Source organism: Anabrus simplex, chromosome 5 (assembly GCF_040414725.1).
Source record: "Anabrus simplex isolate iqAnaSimp1 chromosome 5, ASM4041472v1, whole genome shotgun sequence".
NCBI lineage: Eukaryota > Metazoa > Arthropoda > Insecta > Orthoptera > Tettigoniidae > Anabrus > Anabrus simplex.
In genome coordinates, this window is record NC_090269.1 from 381,037,401 (window position 1) to 381,054,996 (window position 17,596).

Consider the following 17,596-nt stretch of genomic DNA (forward strand, 5'->3'; position numbering starts at 1 on the left):
AACAACGATGGTTTAGCTGATTATGTGGATTCTCTTTGTGATGATTGCGACTATAATATGATGTCTGATGATGAAGGCAGTTTTAGTAAAGCAGTTGTTCATGATGTTCTTATGGAAAATGAATCGGACAAAGATGAAAGTGAACTCAGTGTCCACCGTGCCCATCCAGTTGTAGGTGTAATTTCTGAACACAGTCATCCTTCTAAGATTTGTATTTCTCTGGTATTATGTAAGTAGAGTGGTCCACGATCCTTTTCTTATGCCCTGAAAAGATTTAAAAATACATTAATTTAAAATACGAGTATTGACACTTTTGGGCAAAATGTCATTGATATTTGGTAGCACATACCCGTGTGAAAGTGTTTCTTCTACAATGAAGTTCATAAAGAACTGTTATGTTTATATAGAGTGTAAAAGTGATGATGTATAATGCTGTATGTTTAGTAATGATGTTCTGAAGAATTCAGTGAATTTGATGAGGAAGTCTTCAGACCTCATGGTCATGGCACTGAGAGAAACAGTGTGTGCGTAAGCTGTTTATATTAAATTCACATGAGCATTCTCAATGCATAGTTATCAGGTGAACTGTGCTTTTTTTTTTTTTTTTTTTTTTTTTTTGTAATAACTGATGCCATAACCTAACAGTTATAAATTATTTCCAGAGATCCATAGTCCAACAGTTCTAAATGTGCATTTGTTAGAATACACACACAGTATTCTATTACAGTTGTGTACTTAGTTGGTAGTCCACTTCTGGTTGATTTAGATGAAGATAACCAGTATGAGATGTTTTGTGAAGTGTTTACAAATCATATCATATCATCTTATCTCTGAGTTGGATAGTTCAGAGCAGAGATGTTCATATGTATGATATACTCAGTAAAGTTGAAGAGCATTTCCTTTTACTAATAATGGTGGGAGTCTTTTGTTTAATATCCTGTGCATAACTGGGTGACCATTGAAAAGTTCTCAATGTTAATAGCTTAAAGAAGTGAAATAAGTTTAGGGTAGCATTCATTCTTTTGTGGAAGTACTCCAAATACGGAGCATCAAAGAACTATGGGTGAAGAAAAGCTTGAAGGCAGTGATGATATAGCTTTAAAAATCAGAAATTTACTTCTCAGTGAAGATAGTCCAATTGATATGACAGACGAAATGAAAGAGAAACTGGAGAAGCTATTTGAAGGATATAAACAACTGAGTGATGAGGATAAAGAGGAATTTCGACAAAGTATGACCAGTCAGTTGGCTGATAAAGTTGTAGGATCATTGAACAATGATTTAGACAAAATAACTGCTGCCATGATAAACAGGAACTTACTTGTAATTGCTGCAGTCTTTCTTCTATTCATGGTATTTGGTATGTTAAAAGCATGTAATTTTATCTTTTTGTTTATTTTGGCTGAACTGGAACTTTGGTTTAATTTATGTACAGTAATTATAGGGAACTGCTCCTTGTGATTCACTAATTGAATGACTCAAATTGGGATTTTAAGCTTACATACGAACTTGAGGTTAATGAAGGAAAGTCAGTTAAGATCTGTATTATTATTATTATTATTATTATTATTATTATTATTATTATTATTATTATTTAGGATTGGTTTGATTATAAATATATTTGCCTCTTTTTTTAGTCATCATCATCATCATCATCATCATCATCGTTGTCATCTTTTATCCATTCCAGCAAACCTGGTATGGTTATAAATTAACTTCTTCCAATTTGTTCTGTCTAACCATAGCTTCTGTTCCAGTTTCTTGAAGTCTACTATTTTCTGAAACTGTCAAGTCCATATATGTTCAGTACAGTGTGTCTTTTGAGGATAGGGAAAAAGATCTATCTCAGATAAGGTGACACACAGAGTGGTTCATATTTGATTGCTGATTTTTTGTTTGACGGTGTTATCAGATATAACACATGAGTAACGGTATAGTACAGTAAAAAATAAATAAATATTACATTATGTCCAATAGAGGGGGACAGCAGTGAGAAGAGAAAAAAGGAATATAAAGAAAATGAGCTAGGTTAAGTTGAGGAAGAATTGATTAAAGGAGGCATACGAAGAAAAAAATGTCCATGTTCCTGTCAGAAGATAAAGAGTTGAGTGTTGGAATGCAGATAAATAAAGTTCTTTGAACAAGAGAGAGGCAGGAATACAGAATATGAAGAGGTGGATTTATCCTGGTTTTGCGAGTTGGAACCTGTAGGGAAAAGAAGGATGCAGGTTCAGGATAATGAAATAAACTGTTAACAGCATTATATAGGAATCTAAGGTTGGCTACTTTCCTGTGAGTAGATAATGTATCTGATTGCTGCTCAAGTTTCGACAATCAGATACTCTGGCTCTAACAGTGGCACAAAAGAATGACTGCACGTGGTCAATGTGATTCAGATTAGTGTGGGAAGAGGTAGACCAAATGGGAGACGCAAATTCAATAATCGGTAGGATGCAAGATACATAGTAGGCTCTGAGGGTGTGATATCAGTGATGTCAGAAAATCTATACAACAAACTGAGAAGTGACATTGCTCGTGAGGTTATCTTTTGTGTTTGGGGGACAAATAACAATGTACTGTCAAACAACACTCCTAGAGGAACACTTGGTAGGATTAGGCTTAAGATGCCATGTAGAGAGTGCCATTCAGAGAGTGAGTTACGCCCATTCTGTAAGAAGACAACGTCTGGTAAAGAATAAAGAATACATTTATTTGAATATTTTATAGTCATCTGCAAATAGTAGAATTTCATAAGAAATGGAGGATATAGTATTAACGAGATTGTCAATAAATAGGACAAAAAAAGAAGGGGACCTAGGACACTGACCTGTGGGATGCCAGAATGTGCCATAACAAAAGTCGAATTGAACCCGTAAGGAACCACACGCTGAATTCTGTTATTGAGGAAGCTCTGTAGGAGAGTTAGGAAGAGACCATGGATATTAAAATGTTCTTTATAGGAAAGAAGTGCGTGGTCTATGGTATCAAAATCCTTTGCAATATCAATGTAGCACACGTCCAGCTGAGAACCGACGTTAAGAGCAGATGTTGCACAATGGAGAACAACAGCCAGATTTAGGCAGGAGCTACCAGAAAGAAAACATGCTTCTGGGACGATATATAAGGAAGGGTGAAAGAAAGGAGATGCTGGTGGATAATTTTTTCATAGATGAATGACAGGGTGGGTAATATAGAAATTGGGCGATAGTTTCTGACATCAGACCTCTTTCCACTTTTAAAAACCGGAGTGATTTCCAGTCATCGGGAATGTAGCCAGCTGAGAGGTTAAATATAACAGCAATAGGATGGGCAAGAGTTGTAGCGGTATTCTTAAGAAAGACAGGACTGAGGCCATCTGGACCAGTAGGTTTATTTTCTGGCAGAGAGGAAAGTAAAGAATAGACTTCTGACTCAGAGTTGGAAAGATTACTGAGACTGTGAGAAGGAACAGAATCAATGCACAGAAAATGTGGGAACTGAACAGGTGCAACAAAAGTAGGCGCAAAGTAATTGTTGAAAAGTTCCAGTCTATTATTACCACTGGCTAAATTATCACCTCAAGTCACTGTGTTTGGCTCATGCTTTGTATTTTTCCTGTTCTTTATCAGAGACCAGAATCTCTTGCTATTACTTCTCAATTCTAAACAGGCAGAGTTTATGTAGTCCTGGTAATCTCGTTTTAGAAGCTGTTTATGGTGTTTGCGAAGGTCAGAAAAAGTTTTATAGCTGGCTTCAGAAGGCGATCTTTTCCAGTCTTTCGTTTTATTAATTTCTGCAATTTTGGTGTCACTTTTCTTCCATGGAGGGGCATTTGGCAGATGTTTTACGAGTGGGAACAAGGTCACGGATCACAGCACGAGTCCAGTCGTACAACAGGTCCACTGCTTCTTGGACTTCACCCACTTGCAACAAGTGCCAGGGAAGAAGAGAGAGGGTATGATTGACAGCCTGCCAATCAACCTTTTATCACATGGGTACGCAGTTGATGACATTTCGAGGGGCAGGGAGGGGCAATAGAGAATGTTGCCTCTACAGACTTATGGTTCGATTTTAAAATATTTCACCCCACAGAAATAGCTGAAGGCTTAATGGAGCAGAGCAGGTATTCAAGAAGACTATCCTCACAGCTGTTCTCGAGGACATAGTGTTGGAGGCCTAGGGAAACCTTGTGCAGGGGAATTCCAAGATATAGAGAGGTTAAAGTCACCCAGTATAATTACATTAGGATTCAGATTAATGACTTTCATTACAGAAAAGAGAAAATTTTCAGAATAATTGAGGATTGATCAAGGTGGTCTGTAAAACCAAACAAATAGATATTTAGAATCAGGGGGATCTCTTCCCGCATCGCGCTCACTTGTTTCTCTCCCTGGCCGCCTTCTGCGTGACGTCATGTGATATGTGAGACAGCGCTCGCCCGACCTGTTGACACGTATTACCACTACGGTCTGAAATGAACTTCTGAACCATTCATGCAAATAATGTCCTGACAAGGTTATTGTAATCCTTATAAAATACTGGAAGAGGTCAAACAATTTATTTTGATGAGTAACTCGAGGATAATATCAAAATATTTATTTAATTTTAAGGAGTTATATTTTTTACCGTGGACTATAGCATAAAATCGCTTCTAGAGGGCAGCTGGTTGGAAAAAGGTATGTGCCATCATGAACTTTTTTTGTAGAGGTTTCTATGCTCTACAATTCATACGCATACACTTGGGGTCTATCGTTGAGGGTTCACGCAGCGTAAGCCAAGAAAGCAAGTGACCGACCAACATTTTTGTCTCTTTCTGCGTATTTACTGTATATCTGATCACGGATACATAATAATTTTATAGTGGTTCACTACGTGAACAGTGTTCGTGTTGTCATTATCTGAATTTTTTTTTTTTTTTTTGCTAGGGGCTTTACGTCGCACCGACACAGATAGGTCTTATGGCGACGATGGGATAGAAAAGGCCTAGGAGTTGGAAGGAAGCGGCCGTGGCCTTAATTAAGGTACAGCCCCAGCATTTGCCTGGTGTGAAAATGGGAAACCACGGAAAACCATCTTCAGGGCTGCCGATAGTGGGACTCGAACCTACTATCTCCCGGATGCAAGCTCACAGCCGCGCACCTCTACGCGCACGGCCAACTCGCCCGTTTTTTTTATCTGAAATAGAACCACTGTACTGATTAAAATGCAGTCAACATATTATGGAAACGTGTGTGGCCCTATAAATTGTCGGCACATAAAAAAACTCCCGTGGGACAAAATTACGGTACCTCGAGTCTCAGAAAACCGTAAATGTTGTTAGTGAGACGTAACACAAATAACATTATTGGCTTTATAATATGCAAATAATAATAATAACGACAACAACCATCATAGCCAGTTAGTTTGCTATTGTGATGGCATAACAATACTTCCTAGTCAGCAATGCTTGGTTGTTGAAACACTTTGTAATAAACTCTTGAATATCTCCATTATTATAGCTCGTACGGTAAAAAGGTGTCAGATATAAATGACTGAATGAAAATCATATTTTCTATAATTATTATGTGCTAATAGCCGGGCTGAGTAGCAACTCAAATGGTAGAGCGCTGGCCTTCTTAGCCCAACTTGGCAGGTTCGATCCTGTCTCAGTCCAGTGGTGAAGATGCTCAAATACATAGTTAGTGGGACGTAAAATTCAATAACATTAATATTATTATGTGCTAATAACTTATATTTCTGAATATATTTCGAAGCTTGTGAAATAATACAGTATCCGTGATCTGATATACAGTAAATACGAAGAAAGAGACAAAAATATCGTGCGAGAAGAGACCTGTTACTGGATCTCGGTTATTTCAAAAGGGGGCCTCACACATCCCAGTCATGAGCGGTTAAAAAACATAGCCCAGTTCAAAATGTAATTTGGTGTGTTTCACGGTAAGACTGTATCCAGATGCAAAAACATAATGAAAACTCTTATTTCTATTATTAAGTCAAAATTTCCAGTATTCTATGACAAAATAATTTCTCTCTACATAAGGACCAGGACATTTATTAGGATATGGCATTTTAATGCAAAAAGTAAGGAGCTAGCACTGAGAAAATTTGCCAAATAAGAAGGCTAAGCTTTGGGCTGATTCATCAAGTAATTAAGTCTCCTGACACGTATGTTTTAATAACTTAATATAATTCCATAAAGATGTCGATATGATGTATATTTGCCTATGCCATTTGATATAAATATTTACTTCATCAGGAAATAAATTATTTTGAGTTGCATGGCAATATTTTATCCCCATCGATGGTATCTTTACCTTGTCGTGGTGGTGGGGCTTGTGTGGTCAAAAGATCCAGAGAGCTATGCCGGCGGTAGCTTAGCTACTGGTAGGGCCTCCCTTGCCGGACAGGTCGAAGGTGATGATCCAGACTAAAAGGGATACCCTGGTCCTCCAGGTTGGGGGTTGGGCATAGGGTTGACAACTCTATCCCATTAAAAAAATAAACTGTTGAGAAGCCGCAAAGAGTAAGAACAAACCGGACGGATAAAATTGACAAACGACCTAGGCGAGGAAATGGTTATGGATTGGTATTAGCGACTTGGAATGTGAGAAGCCTACTCCAGCCAGGGAAAAGCAGAAAACTAGAAGAGGAACTAAGAAAGTATAATGTTGAAATCGCTGCTCTACAAGAAATTAGATGGCGGGAAATTGAGATGTTCGATTTACAGGATTATACTTTAATCAACAGTGGGAATGGCGATAACATCTGTGGAACAGGCTTTATGATATCTAAACAACTGAAGCATACCTTAATGTCTTACAAGGCAGTAAATGAAAGAATCTGTATCATGAGAATCAGGGGCCGCTTCTTCAATTATACACTTATAAGCGTACACGCACCTACGGAAGAAAAGGAGGATGAACTAAAGGATAAGTTTTATGAAGAACTAGAGAAACAGTACGATGAGGCACCTAGACATGACATTAAAATAGTAATTGGGGACTTCAATGCAAAAGTGGGACAAGAGGAAGAATTTAGACCCACAATAGGAGCACAGAGTTTACATTTGGAAAGTAACAACAATGGGTTACGGCTTATTGACTTTGCTACAGCAAAGGATATGGTAATCAGTAGCACTACATTTGAGCACAAGAGAATTCATAAAGAAACTTGGGAGGCACCAGATGGGAACACCAAGAATCAAATCGACCACATACTGATTGATAAAAGACATGCGTCTGATGTACAAGATGTGCGAACCTATAGAGGTGCAGATATAGATTCAGACCACTATTTGGTGAAAGCTAAATTGAAACAAAAGCTTGCGGTAAGAGTCAGAGGTAAAGCAGAAAGGAGGAAAGGATTTAACCAAGAAGAACTTAATGATGATGCAAGGAGAAAGGAGTATGAAAGACAGGTTGAAGAAGGTTTGAAAAACCATAAAAATGCAGTAACAGTGGATGAATCATGGCGGGTGATTAAAGAAGCCATCACAAATGCAGCCCAGGAGGTACTAGGAGAAAGAAAGAAACAGCCAAAGAAGGATTGGTATGATGAGGAAGTAAAGATAGCCTTGGAGAAAAGAAATAGAGCAAGGATGATATATATGCAACGGGCAACAAGAGCTACTCACCAAACGTATGTGGAATGTAGAAGGGAAGCCAAGAATCTTTGTAGAAAAAAGAAAAGAGAAATGGAAAAAGATCTGATAAAAGAGATGCAACAAGATTATGAGCATAAGAGAAGTAGAAAGTTTTATAGAAACGTAAAGCAGAGAAAAAGTGGATTTCAACCAAGAGTAAGCTGCATACAAAATGAGGATGGGCAACTACTTGGAAATACCCAGGAAATATTAGATAGATGGGCGGAATATTTTGAGGAGGTTTTGAATCCAGTTAAAATACAAAATGAAGAATATGAATTAGAATTGCCAAATAGTGAATCTAATGAAGATGAATCTGAGGAATGCAATAGTGAACCACCCACTTTGGAGGAAGTAAAAGGTGTCCTCTTATCGATGAAGAATAATAAGTCACCAGGAGAAGATGGAATAACAGCTGAGTTGTTAAAATATGGTGGAACGGTATTGATACAAGCATTGTATAAGTTGATACTGGAAATCTGGCGAACAGAGAAATTACCAGAAGAATGGGAAACAGCTTTGGTGTACCCAATTCTTAAGAAGGGAAATAAATTGAAATGTGAAAATTACAGAGGGATATCTCTGCTTTGCATAGGCTACAAGATCTTTAGCATAATAATAGCTAAGCGTCTAACACACAAAGCAGAGCAGGATCTTGGAGAATATCAGTGTGGATTTCGTGCAAACCGTTCAACAATAGATCATATCTTTACAATGAGGATCATCCTGGAGAGGTGCTATGAATATAACATACCACTGTATCAACTGTACGTTGATTTTAAACAAGCGTACGATTCAGTGCAAAGAGGAAAACTACTCATCGAAATGAAAGCCCTTGGTTATCCTGGGAAGCTGATTAGGTTGGTAAAAACAGCTTTGAGTGGAAGTAAATCTAAGGTATGCGTACAAGGGAAAGTATCGCGAACCTTCGACGTAAAAGTGGGTTTGAGGCAAGGAGATCCAATGTCTGCTGTCCTCTTCAATATTGCTTTAGAAACAGCTGTGCGTACCATCACTGCAAATCGTGAAAGGAACATATATCATAGACTAATTCAAATATTGGCATATGCAGATGATGTGGCCATTATTTCTCGTACAAAGAATGCACTTCTCGAAACCTATGAAGAATTGGAGAGGGGAGCACAGCAAATTGGCCTGGTAGTGAATAACAACAAAACTAAGTTCCTAGTGAGTTCCAGATCTAGTCAACCTCCAAATGCACTTAGGTGTGGAGAAAAGTGTTTTGAAAGGGTACAGGAATTTAGATATCTAGGCTCTCTGATTACTTCACAAAATGAAACAAAAAAGGAAATAAATTCTAGACTGGCTGCAGGAAATCGATGCTATGCTGCCTTAATTCCAACATTAAGAAATAAACAAATATCCAGGAAAGCTAAGTTGACCATTTATAAGACTGTCATTAGACCCGTGGTTACATATGGAGCTGAGACCTGGGTATTAAATAAAACAGAAGAATATAGGTTAATGACATGGGAAAGAAAGGTATTGAGGAAGATTTTTGGGCCAGTTAAAACTGCACTGGGATGGTGTATTAGATCTAATCAGGAGCTTAGAGACCTGTACCAAGAGCAGGATATAGTATCTTTCATGAAGACTGCTAGAGTGCGTTGGCTAGGACATGTCCATCGAATGGAGACTACAAGAGAACCTAAGAAAGTGCTGGAGGGGCATCCAGGTGGAAGACGATGTAGAGGTAGACCAAGAAAGCGATGGATAGAAGAGGTGGAGGCTGATCTACGTACCATGGGAGTCCGGAGATGGAGGACCAAGGCAATCGACAGAGAGCTTTGGAAGAAGATTGTTGCGGAGACCAAGGTTCTGCAAGGACCGTAGCGTCAAGGAGTAAGTAAGTAAGTAAGTAAGTAATATTTTATTTCTTATCGTATTATATGTCATGTATTTGATAGTTGATGTTCTACCTGGTCAGCATGTGATGAAATTTAACTCATTTTCATGTTTTTAAATCTAATGGAAGTGCCGTTAACTTATCGAATCGGACTAAACCAGACTATTATTTGATGAAAGATTGAGAAGATGTTTCACAGGCTTGCTGTTCTGCGACTGTGTACTTTACTCACTATCGTTCATATCGCGTGACGTCATTGCGCTCCAGCCAATGGAAGCTTCAACCGCCGGAGTAGCCTACCTTTTATTCTAGTTACCTTGATTTAGAGTGGTGAAATTTCACTTCTACCCAAATGGCTTCACAGTCTCTACTCAAATCAGTACATAGGGTAGCCCATTTGGATTTAATGGCCAGGAGAACCCTCTGCTCCGAGATCCATGGTCCGTTCTGAAAATGGAAAACTCTTTGGAAAGAGGGATTTCCGATCTGAAACAAAATCAGTTAACCAACTTTCAGAGAAGGCGACAATATCGAAAGATGATAGTTTTTGTAGGTAGAGCTTGCAATGATTTTGTTTTTAAGAGAGCAGGTATTCTGATATTAAACTGAGAACGCAGGTCTCGGGTTTATCTCCACATCACCAGCTAACAGTAAGAATGTCAATAACAAACTTAAAGTAGACCGAGTAGAAAATCGAGGTAATTTACTGGAGGCTGGAATCGAAGCCGGTGCTACAAGAATGCAAGGGACGTTTGCAGTTGGCAGTGAATGAAAATGAAACTCACGAACGACAGTCAATCAGTTTCCAACTTGAGGTATGTTCCATCTTGAAACGGGAAGTTGTACACTCCCCGCAGGGGAGGCTTGGGCACGCCAGCAGTCGCCGCAGCTCATGGAATAAAAACAAAGCCGTTTAAATTGTATAGACTTATTTCTGAACACTTCACAACACACAGAATCACTGCTTGGATCATCTAGATGAACATCACCATATTCTTTTGGGCACACTATTTGTTTTGACACAAAAAATCCTAAAACAACACAGAGGGAAAACGCACAGTTACTCTCACTCGCTGCCATCTTGACGGTGGAGCCAACTACATCTCTTGTAATTTAATGATATAAGAATGATATAATCAACAAAATTATCATTTTAAGCTGAAATTATACATTCCATTGTTTTGTTATGCTTTGTCCATTATGGCAACCTTCATATTTGTCTATCAAGTCTGTTTTAATTGATAAATTGCACTGAGATATGCCCTGTTCATGTTAATTGTTTTCTCTTTGTGGATGTATGAATTAGAAATAATTGTGTTTCTAGGCTTCTGGACTTGCAAATAACAATATAGGTACAATATAGCTCTGTGTCAGTATTTTGCTTGATTCATGTGCTTTGTGATCAGCTACACATACAGGGTAAATTTTATATAAGTTTGAAACTTTTAGAATAGGGATCTTTCCTAACTGGAACAGTAGTTTTCGAGAATAAATTTATAATGTACGAGGACGGTTACTCAGTTGTACTTGCCTTTATACCGTGTAGAGAATTTAAATAGCTGATAAAATGATCACATACGAAGTTCTTAGTGAAGTGAATAGTTTTTCAGGAATGCAGTGAGGAATACTGTTGTATAAACATTTTAAGCTTGATTTAGATTTCATATCTTTAAAAACTATTTGGTTTATTTGAGAACTTCCTAAGAAGTTATTTTATGAGTTGTTTCAATAATTGGAAGGTTCAATATAAGAGATGTTTTAATGCATTTTGTGAAAATTATTACTTAAATCAGGAATTATCTCCATATTATCTGACGAGAAAGAAGAATAGTGCAGTGATGTCAAGAAGGGTATCCAGCCTTAAAACCTCAGCCAGAACTGAAAGGGAGAAATAACTGAAGAATATTTTTAAGTTTTGAGCAGAATAGCATTTCCAATTACTTCCTGAAAGATCAAAACTAATTTAAAATTCATCTTGTACTGTTTCTTGGATCAATATTTCATTGCTACTTTACATTTTCTATCATTGTTATAACTTAGATTCAGTATATTTCCGCTATTACGGCAAAGGAAATAAATGGTTACCGGGTTCATTTGTCAGAACATATGGTAAACGTCATTATACAATTCGTATGAAGGAAGGAACTGAAGTTTCTGGACATACAGACCAACTCTGGAGCAAGAAAGTAACAAGAAATACTGCGAATGAGAGTGAGTTGGAAGAGATAATTCCGGAGCAAGTTCGACCTATTTAAGGAAACTATGTTACAAGAAAAGATGAGGATGCGGTGGCTGTAGCTACAGCACCGCAACTAGAAGAGCAGGCAATAAGTGGTGATGAGGTGGCCGTCACCGTCCCAGTACCTCACAGTGGAACCGGGGATGACTCTGCTGGAGAGACAAGTCTCCAATGTTCCATGCGGCAGAATAAACCTCCTAGTTTGCTCAGAGACTATGAGATAACAACAAAGAAAGGGGAAGGAAATGTCAGAGATGATCATAGGAGCCTTAACCGGAAACACTACCCAGAGGGCCACGATCATGGACTCCAAGAGGAGGATTAAAAAAACAGTGTAGAGATTGTATGCTTGTTGATCAAACTGAATTGTATGTATGAGTTGGGTCAATAAATGTACCTACTGCTAAGTTATAACAATCATTCTTGTATATTTTGTATAAGGCATCATGAAAAATGAGTTTCAATTTAACATAGTTGTATATATGTATAAAATAAAAGGGAAACCAAAAAATGTGCATTCAGCTACATACAAACAGTTGGGATAGACATAGTGACAAGTTAATGTGTGACATAACGACAATCTAAACTTTCAAGAAGTACAAGATATTTCCTCTTTAAGGAATGGAACCTAAAAAAATTAAACTTTAATAGCAATAAATGAAAAAGAATATGTAACTCCATTGACAATTAGATTTTGAAATTTGTTAATCATCTTCCAGAATAAATCCTATCTATTGTGGTAATAGCGTTTTTCAACATTTGAGGAATCTAGATACACACCTCAGGGTTAATTCATCTCTATATGGAGCTTATTAAGAAGGGATTACTACTAAAGTGGAGTTAAAAGCTGAATATTTAAGTCTTTCTATTTATTGATAACTTCTGTGCTAAGTTAATTTCTTTCTTTCTCTTTCAGTGTTCTTCGGGTATAAATTATACAAGAGCTTGAAGGAAAGGGAAAGGAAGAGAGAGGAAAAGAGGAAAATGAAACAACAGAAGAAAAAGAAATGAATCAGTATTCAGAATTGGTGGTGGGTGCTGAAAGGAAGATATTCAGGGCTTTTGAATCAAGACATTTTATATGGTTGTAATTTATTACTAATGAATGCTCATGACATGCTAACCATAATGAGGTGAAAACAACTCTTAATCATCGAAGTAGCAGAACAGCTGCATTTACTTAAGCAGCATTTCTTTCTTATTACAATATCACTTAAACAAGATACCCCTATTTTATATTGGCATTAAGATATTGGATCTAGTTTTGGTATTTATATATCAAGAATGTAATTTTAGACCTTCAAAAGATCTCATACATTTTTTTATATTGACAACCTCTCATTTTTGATTCTTTACAACATCTTCCCTATCTCATAGCATTTAAAAATATACACCCACACTCATCACTTCAAAGCAAAAATAGTACTGCCCATGAAAAAGAATGAATACTGTCTTGGCTGAATACTGGCAGTAAATGTGAAAATTCTTGCTATTTTTTTGTATGCACTGAAGAAATTCACTCATTCACTTCCTCTTGTAAATGAGTAAAGCAGAGAGCTCAACAACTATGTACTATACATGCAGGTTTTGTTGAGCACAGACTCCCTAGACCCCACTTGGTAAGTTTCAGTCAACTTCATCTGTTGAGCAGGTAACATTGAAATGTGGAATGTGCTTTGAACATCCTGTGCTCATGTGGTTCTACTACAAAGCTATCAGACTTGTTGTGTTTGCCATGCTAGAATGTTTTGTTCTGGTGATAACAACTTGTTTTTGTTAGTTCTTTGGGATTTAGTGAATTAGATAAGTAATATGGCTGATGCGACACCAAACTGCATCATACGTACCTTAGGAGCTCTGAACTCCTCCGTAGGAAGGTACCATGCACAGCGAAGGTAGAAAAATAATAGCCAAAATGGCAGAAAGCTGTATCTTTGAAACAGGACTGCCAGTTTTCCTTTCAGCAAAGTTTATAGTATAAGCTGCATCTTATACAGGAAAAAGGCTCTTAGCAGAGTGAAGTATCAGATTGTTGTGCTGATAGAAACTCTTCATTTTTGTAAACATTAGATCTAATATGACATCACGTAGCAGAAGTAATTTGTCTTGTATATGTCTAATGTCTTGATTTGGTAGTATTTTTAGGGACTTCATATTTAATATGAGCAATATTATAGCACATTGTTATGATTCCCTACCTGCATAAATTTGACATGTTACAACAAATGTTTTCAGGACTACAAGTACATGCAAGACAGGCAGATATATCTACAGCACTGCACTTCTTTACACTTGCCTGTATTTATCATTTCTTTTATACATTTATAAATATCTAAAGTAAACATGTATGAAGTAAATGTTGTTCAGACTGTGCTTGATGTGTAACATTTCTCCATTTGCTTCACTTTCTTTGGTTGGCAGTAGGCCTACTGCGGATATGACCACCAAAACGGCACTCTTCTGCCTCATCTGTCCCCACTTCACCGTAAAGCCACTGCTCAACAAAACTTTTTTATAATGACTGGCTTTACGTCGCACCGACACAGATAGGTTTTATGGCGACGATGGGATAGGAAAGGGCTAAGAGTGGGAAGGAAGCGGTTGTGGCCTTAATTAAGGTACAGCTCCAGCATTTGCCTGGTGTGAAAATGTGAAACCACAGAAAAACCATCTTCAGGGCTCAACAAAACTTGCACGTACAATAGACTCTCTTGAACTCTTCTATGATACTGGTCCGTTTAGAGTTAGGAGGAAGAGCACACTTTGAAAAATACTAATCACTCATAGCGAACATATTGAATCCCTGATAACATCTGATAATGTATCTCAGTTTTCCTTGGTTTTTATAATTGAAGTTATTTTGTTTATTTGGTTATGTAATAATTTTCTTGAACAGTTTTTTGCTAATTATTCTCAAATAGACTAATGATTTCTGAAATTCAAAATGCCTAGTCACAGAGTAAATAAAATCACATAACCAAGAATTTAAAGTTACAGTTTGATTAATGAGACTTGGAGGAAATCTCAAGACAAAACATTAGAAAAGCTTATTTGCCAGTTGTGTCAGTCTTCACATACTTCGAAATTTTTCGAGTGGCGTGGAAAACACGCAAGACTTAATTCTCTTAGATCATGTCTTGTTTGTTTGTGCCCTGGCATAGTGGTAAAGTGTATTAACAAACTCCAGGTTACTACCAAAATTCTTCGTTTTATTTTCCTTGAGCTGTAAAGCATTCTCTATGATCTTCATCAGTGCTTGTAAAATAGCATATATGATCAAACTCTCTTACATCTTCTAGTTTTCTTTTGAATACCTTTGTTTTCCAGCCATTGTATTTCCTTAAACCTCTAAAGTGCCTTATGGTGAGTATTTTTATTTTACAAGTGAACTAACAAATAACATGCTCGTGTATATTATTGTTAACAATAAAATAGATTAAAATACTTGCTCAAGAACAAGTAGAATTTCAATCCCTTTAATCTTAATGCTCCAGTTTTCTTTGTTTATTTCCATACTGTGTTAGAAAACCATATCTACAAAATGTACCGTTCTGGAGAGAGATGTTGTAAGGAGTTCAAATAGGAAAGGGGGTAATGTATTTTGAATGAGCAAACCAAATTAGACCAAGTTTGTTATGTAAGATGCTATATTAATGGAAGACTGCAGAGAAAGATGGAAATGAAAGAAAGCCAGTCTGGTTCTCATATGACTTGCTAGTACGGTACTGTAGATGTGTAAGATTAAATTGTGTTAGCTCCTGTCTCACTCTGAAAATTCCAAATTCAGTGCAATCCTTTGATTCTTGGCTACTACCAACAAATATTTTAACATCAGAAACTGATGGAGTCTCAGTAACTAAGAATAACAATTAACAGATAAATGCACATGAAACTGGAAGTTTTGTGAAATTCACTTTTATTTTAATGATTCCAGTGATAAATAGCTCAAATATTCATTTAATTTATAACTAGGAAAGAACTGCACTGCATTCCCAACGGTTGTGCACGTTTATTACAATAGGTAAGTCTTAACTAATCATTTTTACAAAAATCAGTGCTTACTGAAGCAGAAAACAAAAAGGAAGGAAAAAACATTCCTTGACGATCTTATAGTAAAGGTTCTCATTCAGATACATTCCATAAATATGTATGTTTGGTCTTGGTATGAATGTTATAATCATGATAACCCTTTGTTAAATTCATATTACTGTTTATATACCAGACCTCTGTTAATTGGAGAGTATGTTGTTAAAATTATTTATTAACATGTAATAGGTATATCCTCCCCAATGGGGGCTTCATTCATTATTTATGTATTCCAAAATTAGTACCAGTAATGCATTTCAATTAATTTGTAATTAATATTGATGAGAAGTACATATATTTTGACCATATGACATTACATAAACTAAACTGTCTGTGGGTGGCAAGCTATGCTATGAACTATGAACATTGCTATTTTTGAAGTTTCAGAAATATAAGCCAACAACAAGGCACGCCAAAGTGTTTGACTGGTTTGAAGTTGAATATTGATTCATATGATTTTCTATTAAAGAACAATTGAGTTCAAAAGTTCATTGTAATTACCTGAAAACAACTTAAACAGAAAAATAAAGGTCTATAAGTTTGTTGTACTTGTGTTTTTATTTCCTCAAGTGGCTCATTGAATATTACTCTAGGCCAATAACCATAATGTTTGGCCCCTAGTAACAGTCATCATCCTCATCTTAATCTTACTCTTTTTCCCAGCCTCCAAATAGGTATGGAATGAAGTTGCTCACTTTAACAGTGCTGCTTTCTATTGCAGAACTTGTCCGTCATCTGGTGTTGAAATTCTCTGCACTAGAAATCATCTCAACTGAAAACATTGTAAAAAGGTTTTTATCCTTTTTAATGACAAAAGTCTTTCCAGCTCTGCAGTTGCCATAGGCATTGTTACTAGTATCAAAAACTACATTATACTGGATTATTAGTATAATTTTCTTATATTTGTCATCCTATGCATTGTCATAATGACCCTGGTTTTAGGAGTCATCTGCTAATAAAAGTAAATGCACGTAACTCTAAAAATCAACAATGGCCCACAGCCAACTTTCTCAGATAATGAAAGGTATCACAAACTGATATTTTAATGCATGGAACTATGATGATAATTTCTGTTTTAACTCTCTAAGTTATAACTTGCATTACTACATGTCAGTGCTAGGATTTATTGCTCATTTCCATACTGTTTACAAGTTGTGTACTTCTGAGAAAAAGCAATTAAGTTCCTATGCCTGAATAAGTTCATCGTCAAAGTTTTAGTGCTAGCCACTATTACTAAGATCAAAACAATGAATCACTGGATTAAAATGATCTTATTTCCCAGTCATTATTGTCAGCTTCACACTACCTTTTCTTGGGAACTGGAGCGGTATTGTTGCGTTGACACACTTTTTCACACCCCAATAAACTCACTGTAATTAAATAACTTTCAAAAAGATTCAATTACAAATTTATTTCATCCAGTCTATTTCTTGCAAAACTCATGCTGCTTGATTTACCTGACTTGACTGGGTTGGCCATACTTTTAGTTGGCATGATACATTTCATGAAGTTATATTCTCTTCTTTCTCTACACAAAGGACAGGAAAAGTTACAAGTGTTTCCTCAAAAGATGACTGTAACATCCAGAAATTATGCAGTTCTTGTAGAAATAGCAGATAACATCTATAATGGATTCCCCTGATGTCAGACTTCTGTGATCTCCATTTGCATCACCTTTGGAAATTCCACGAACCTACTACGCTGGCGTAGGAGGGAGAGAGGTGATACTCCCATGTGGCGTGTCCCAGGTGGTGGATAAAAGGCTCCTAACCAGCTTGCCGGC

At 36.8% G+C, this 17,596-nt stretch overlaps 1 protein-coding gene across 5 annotated transcripts in view; it reads left to right on the forward strand.

Moving 5' to 3' along the window:
• LOC136874156 (uncharacterized) overlaps positions 1 to 16,361 on the forward strand; it is a 64,510-nt gene extending 48,149 nt beyond the window's left edge. For 4 of the 5 annotated variants that reach the window (XM_067147731.2, XM_067147730.2, XM_067147728.2 and 1 more), the window contains exon 3: positions 12,644 to 16,361. In XM_067147731.2, the coding sequence (XP_067003832.1) occupies positions 12,644 to 12,738 (95 nt within the window). In that variant the 3' untranslated portion in view covers positions 12,739 to 16,361. Of the gene's footprint in view, positions 1 to 856; positions 1,361 to 12,643 lie in introns of those variants that run through there. The other variant, XM_068227683.1, reaches the window with a different exon arrangement.
• The last annotated feature ends 1,235 nt before the right edge of the window (positions 16,362 to 17,596 follow it).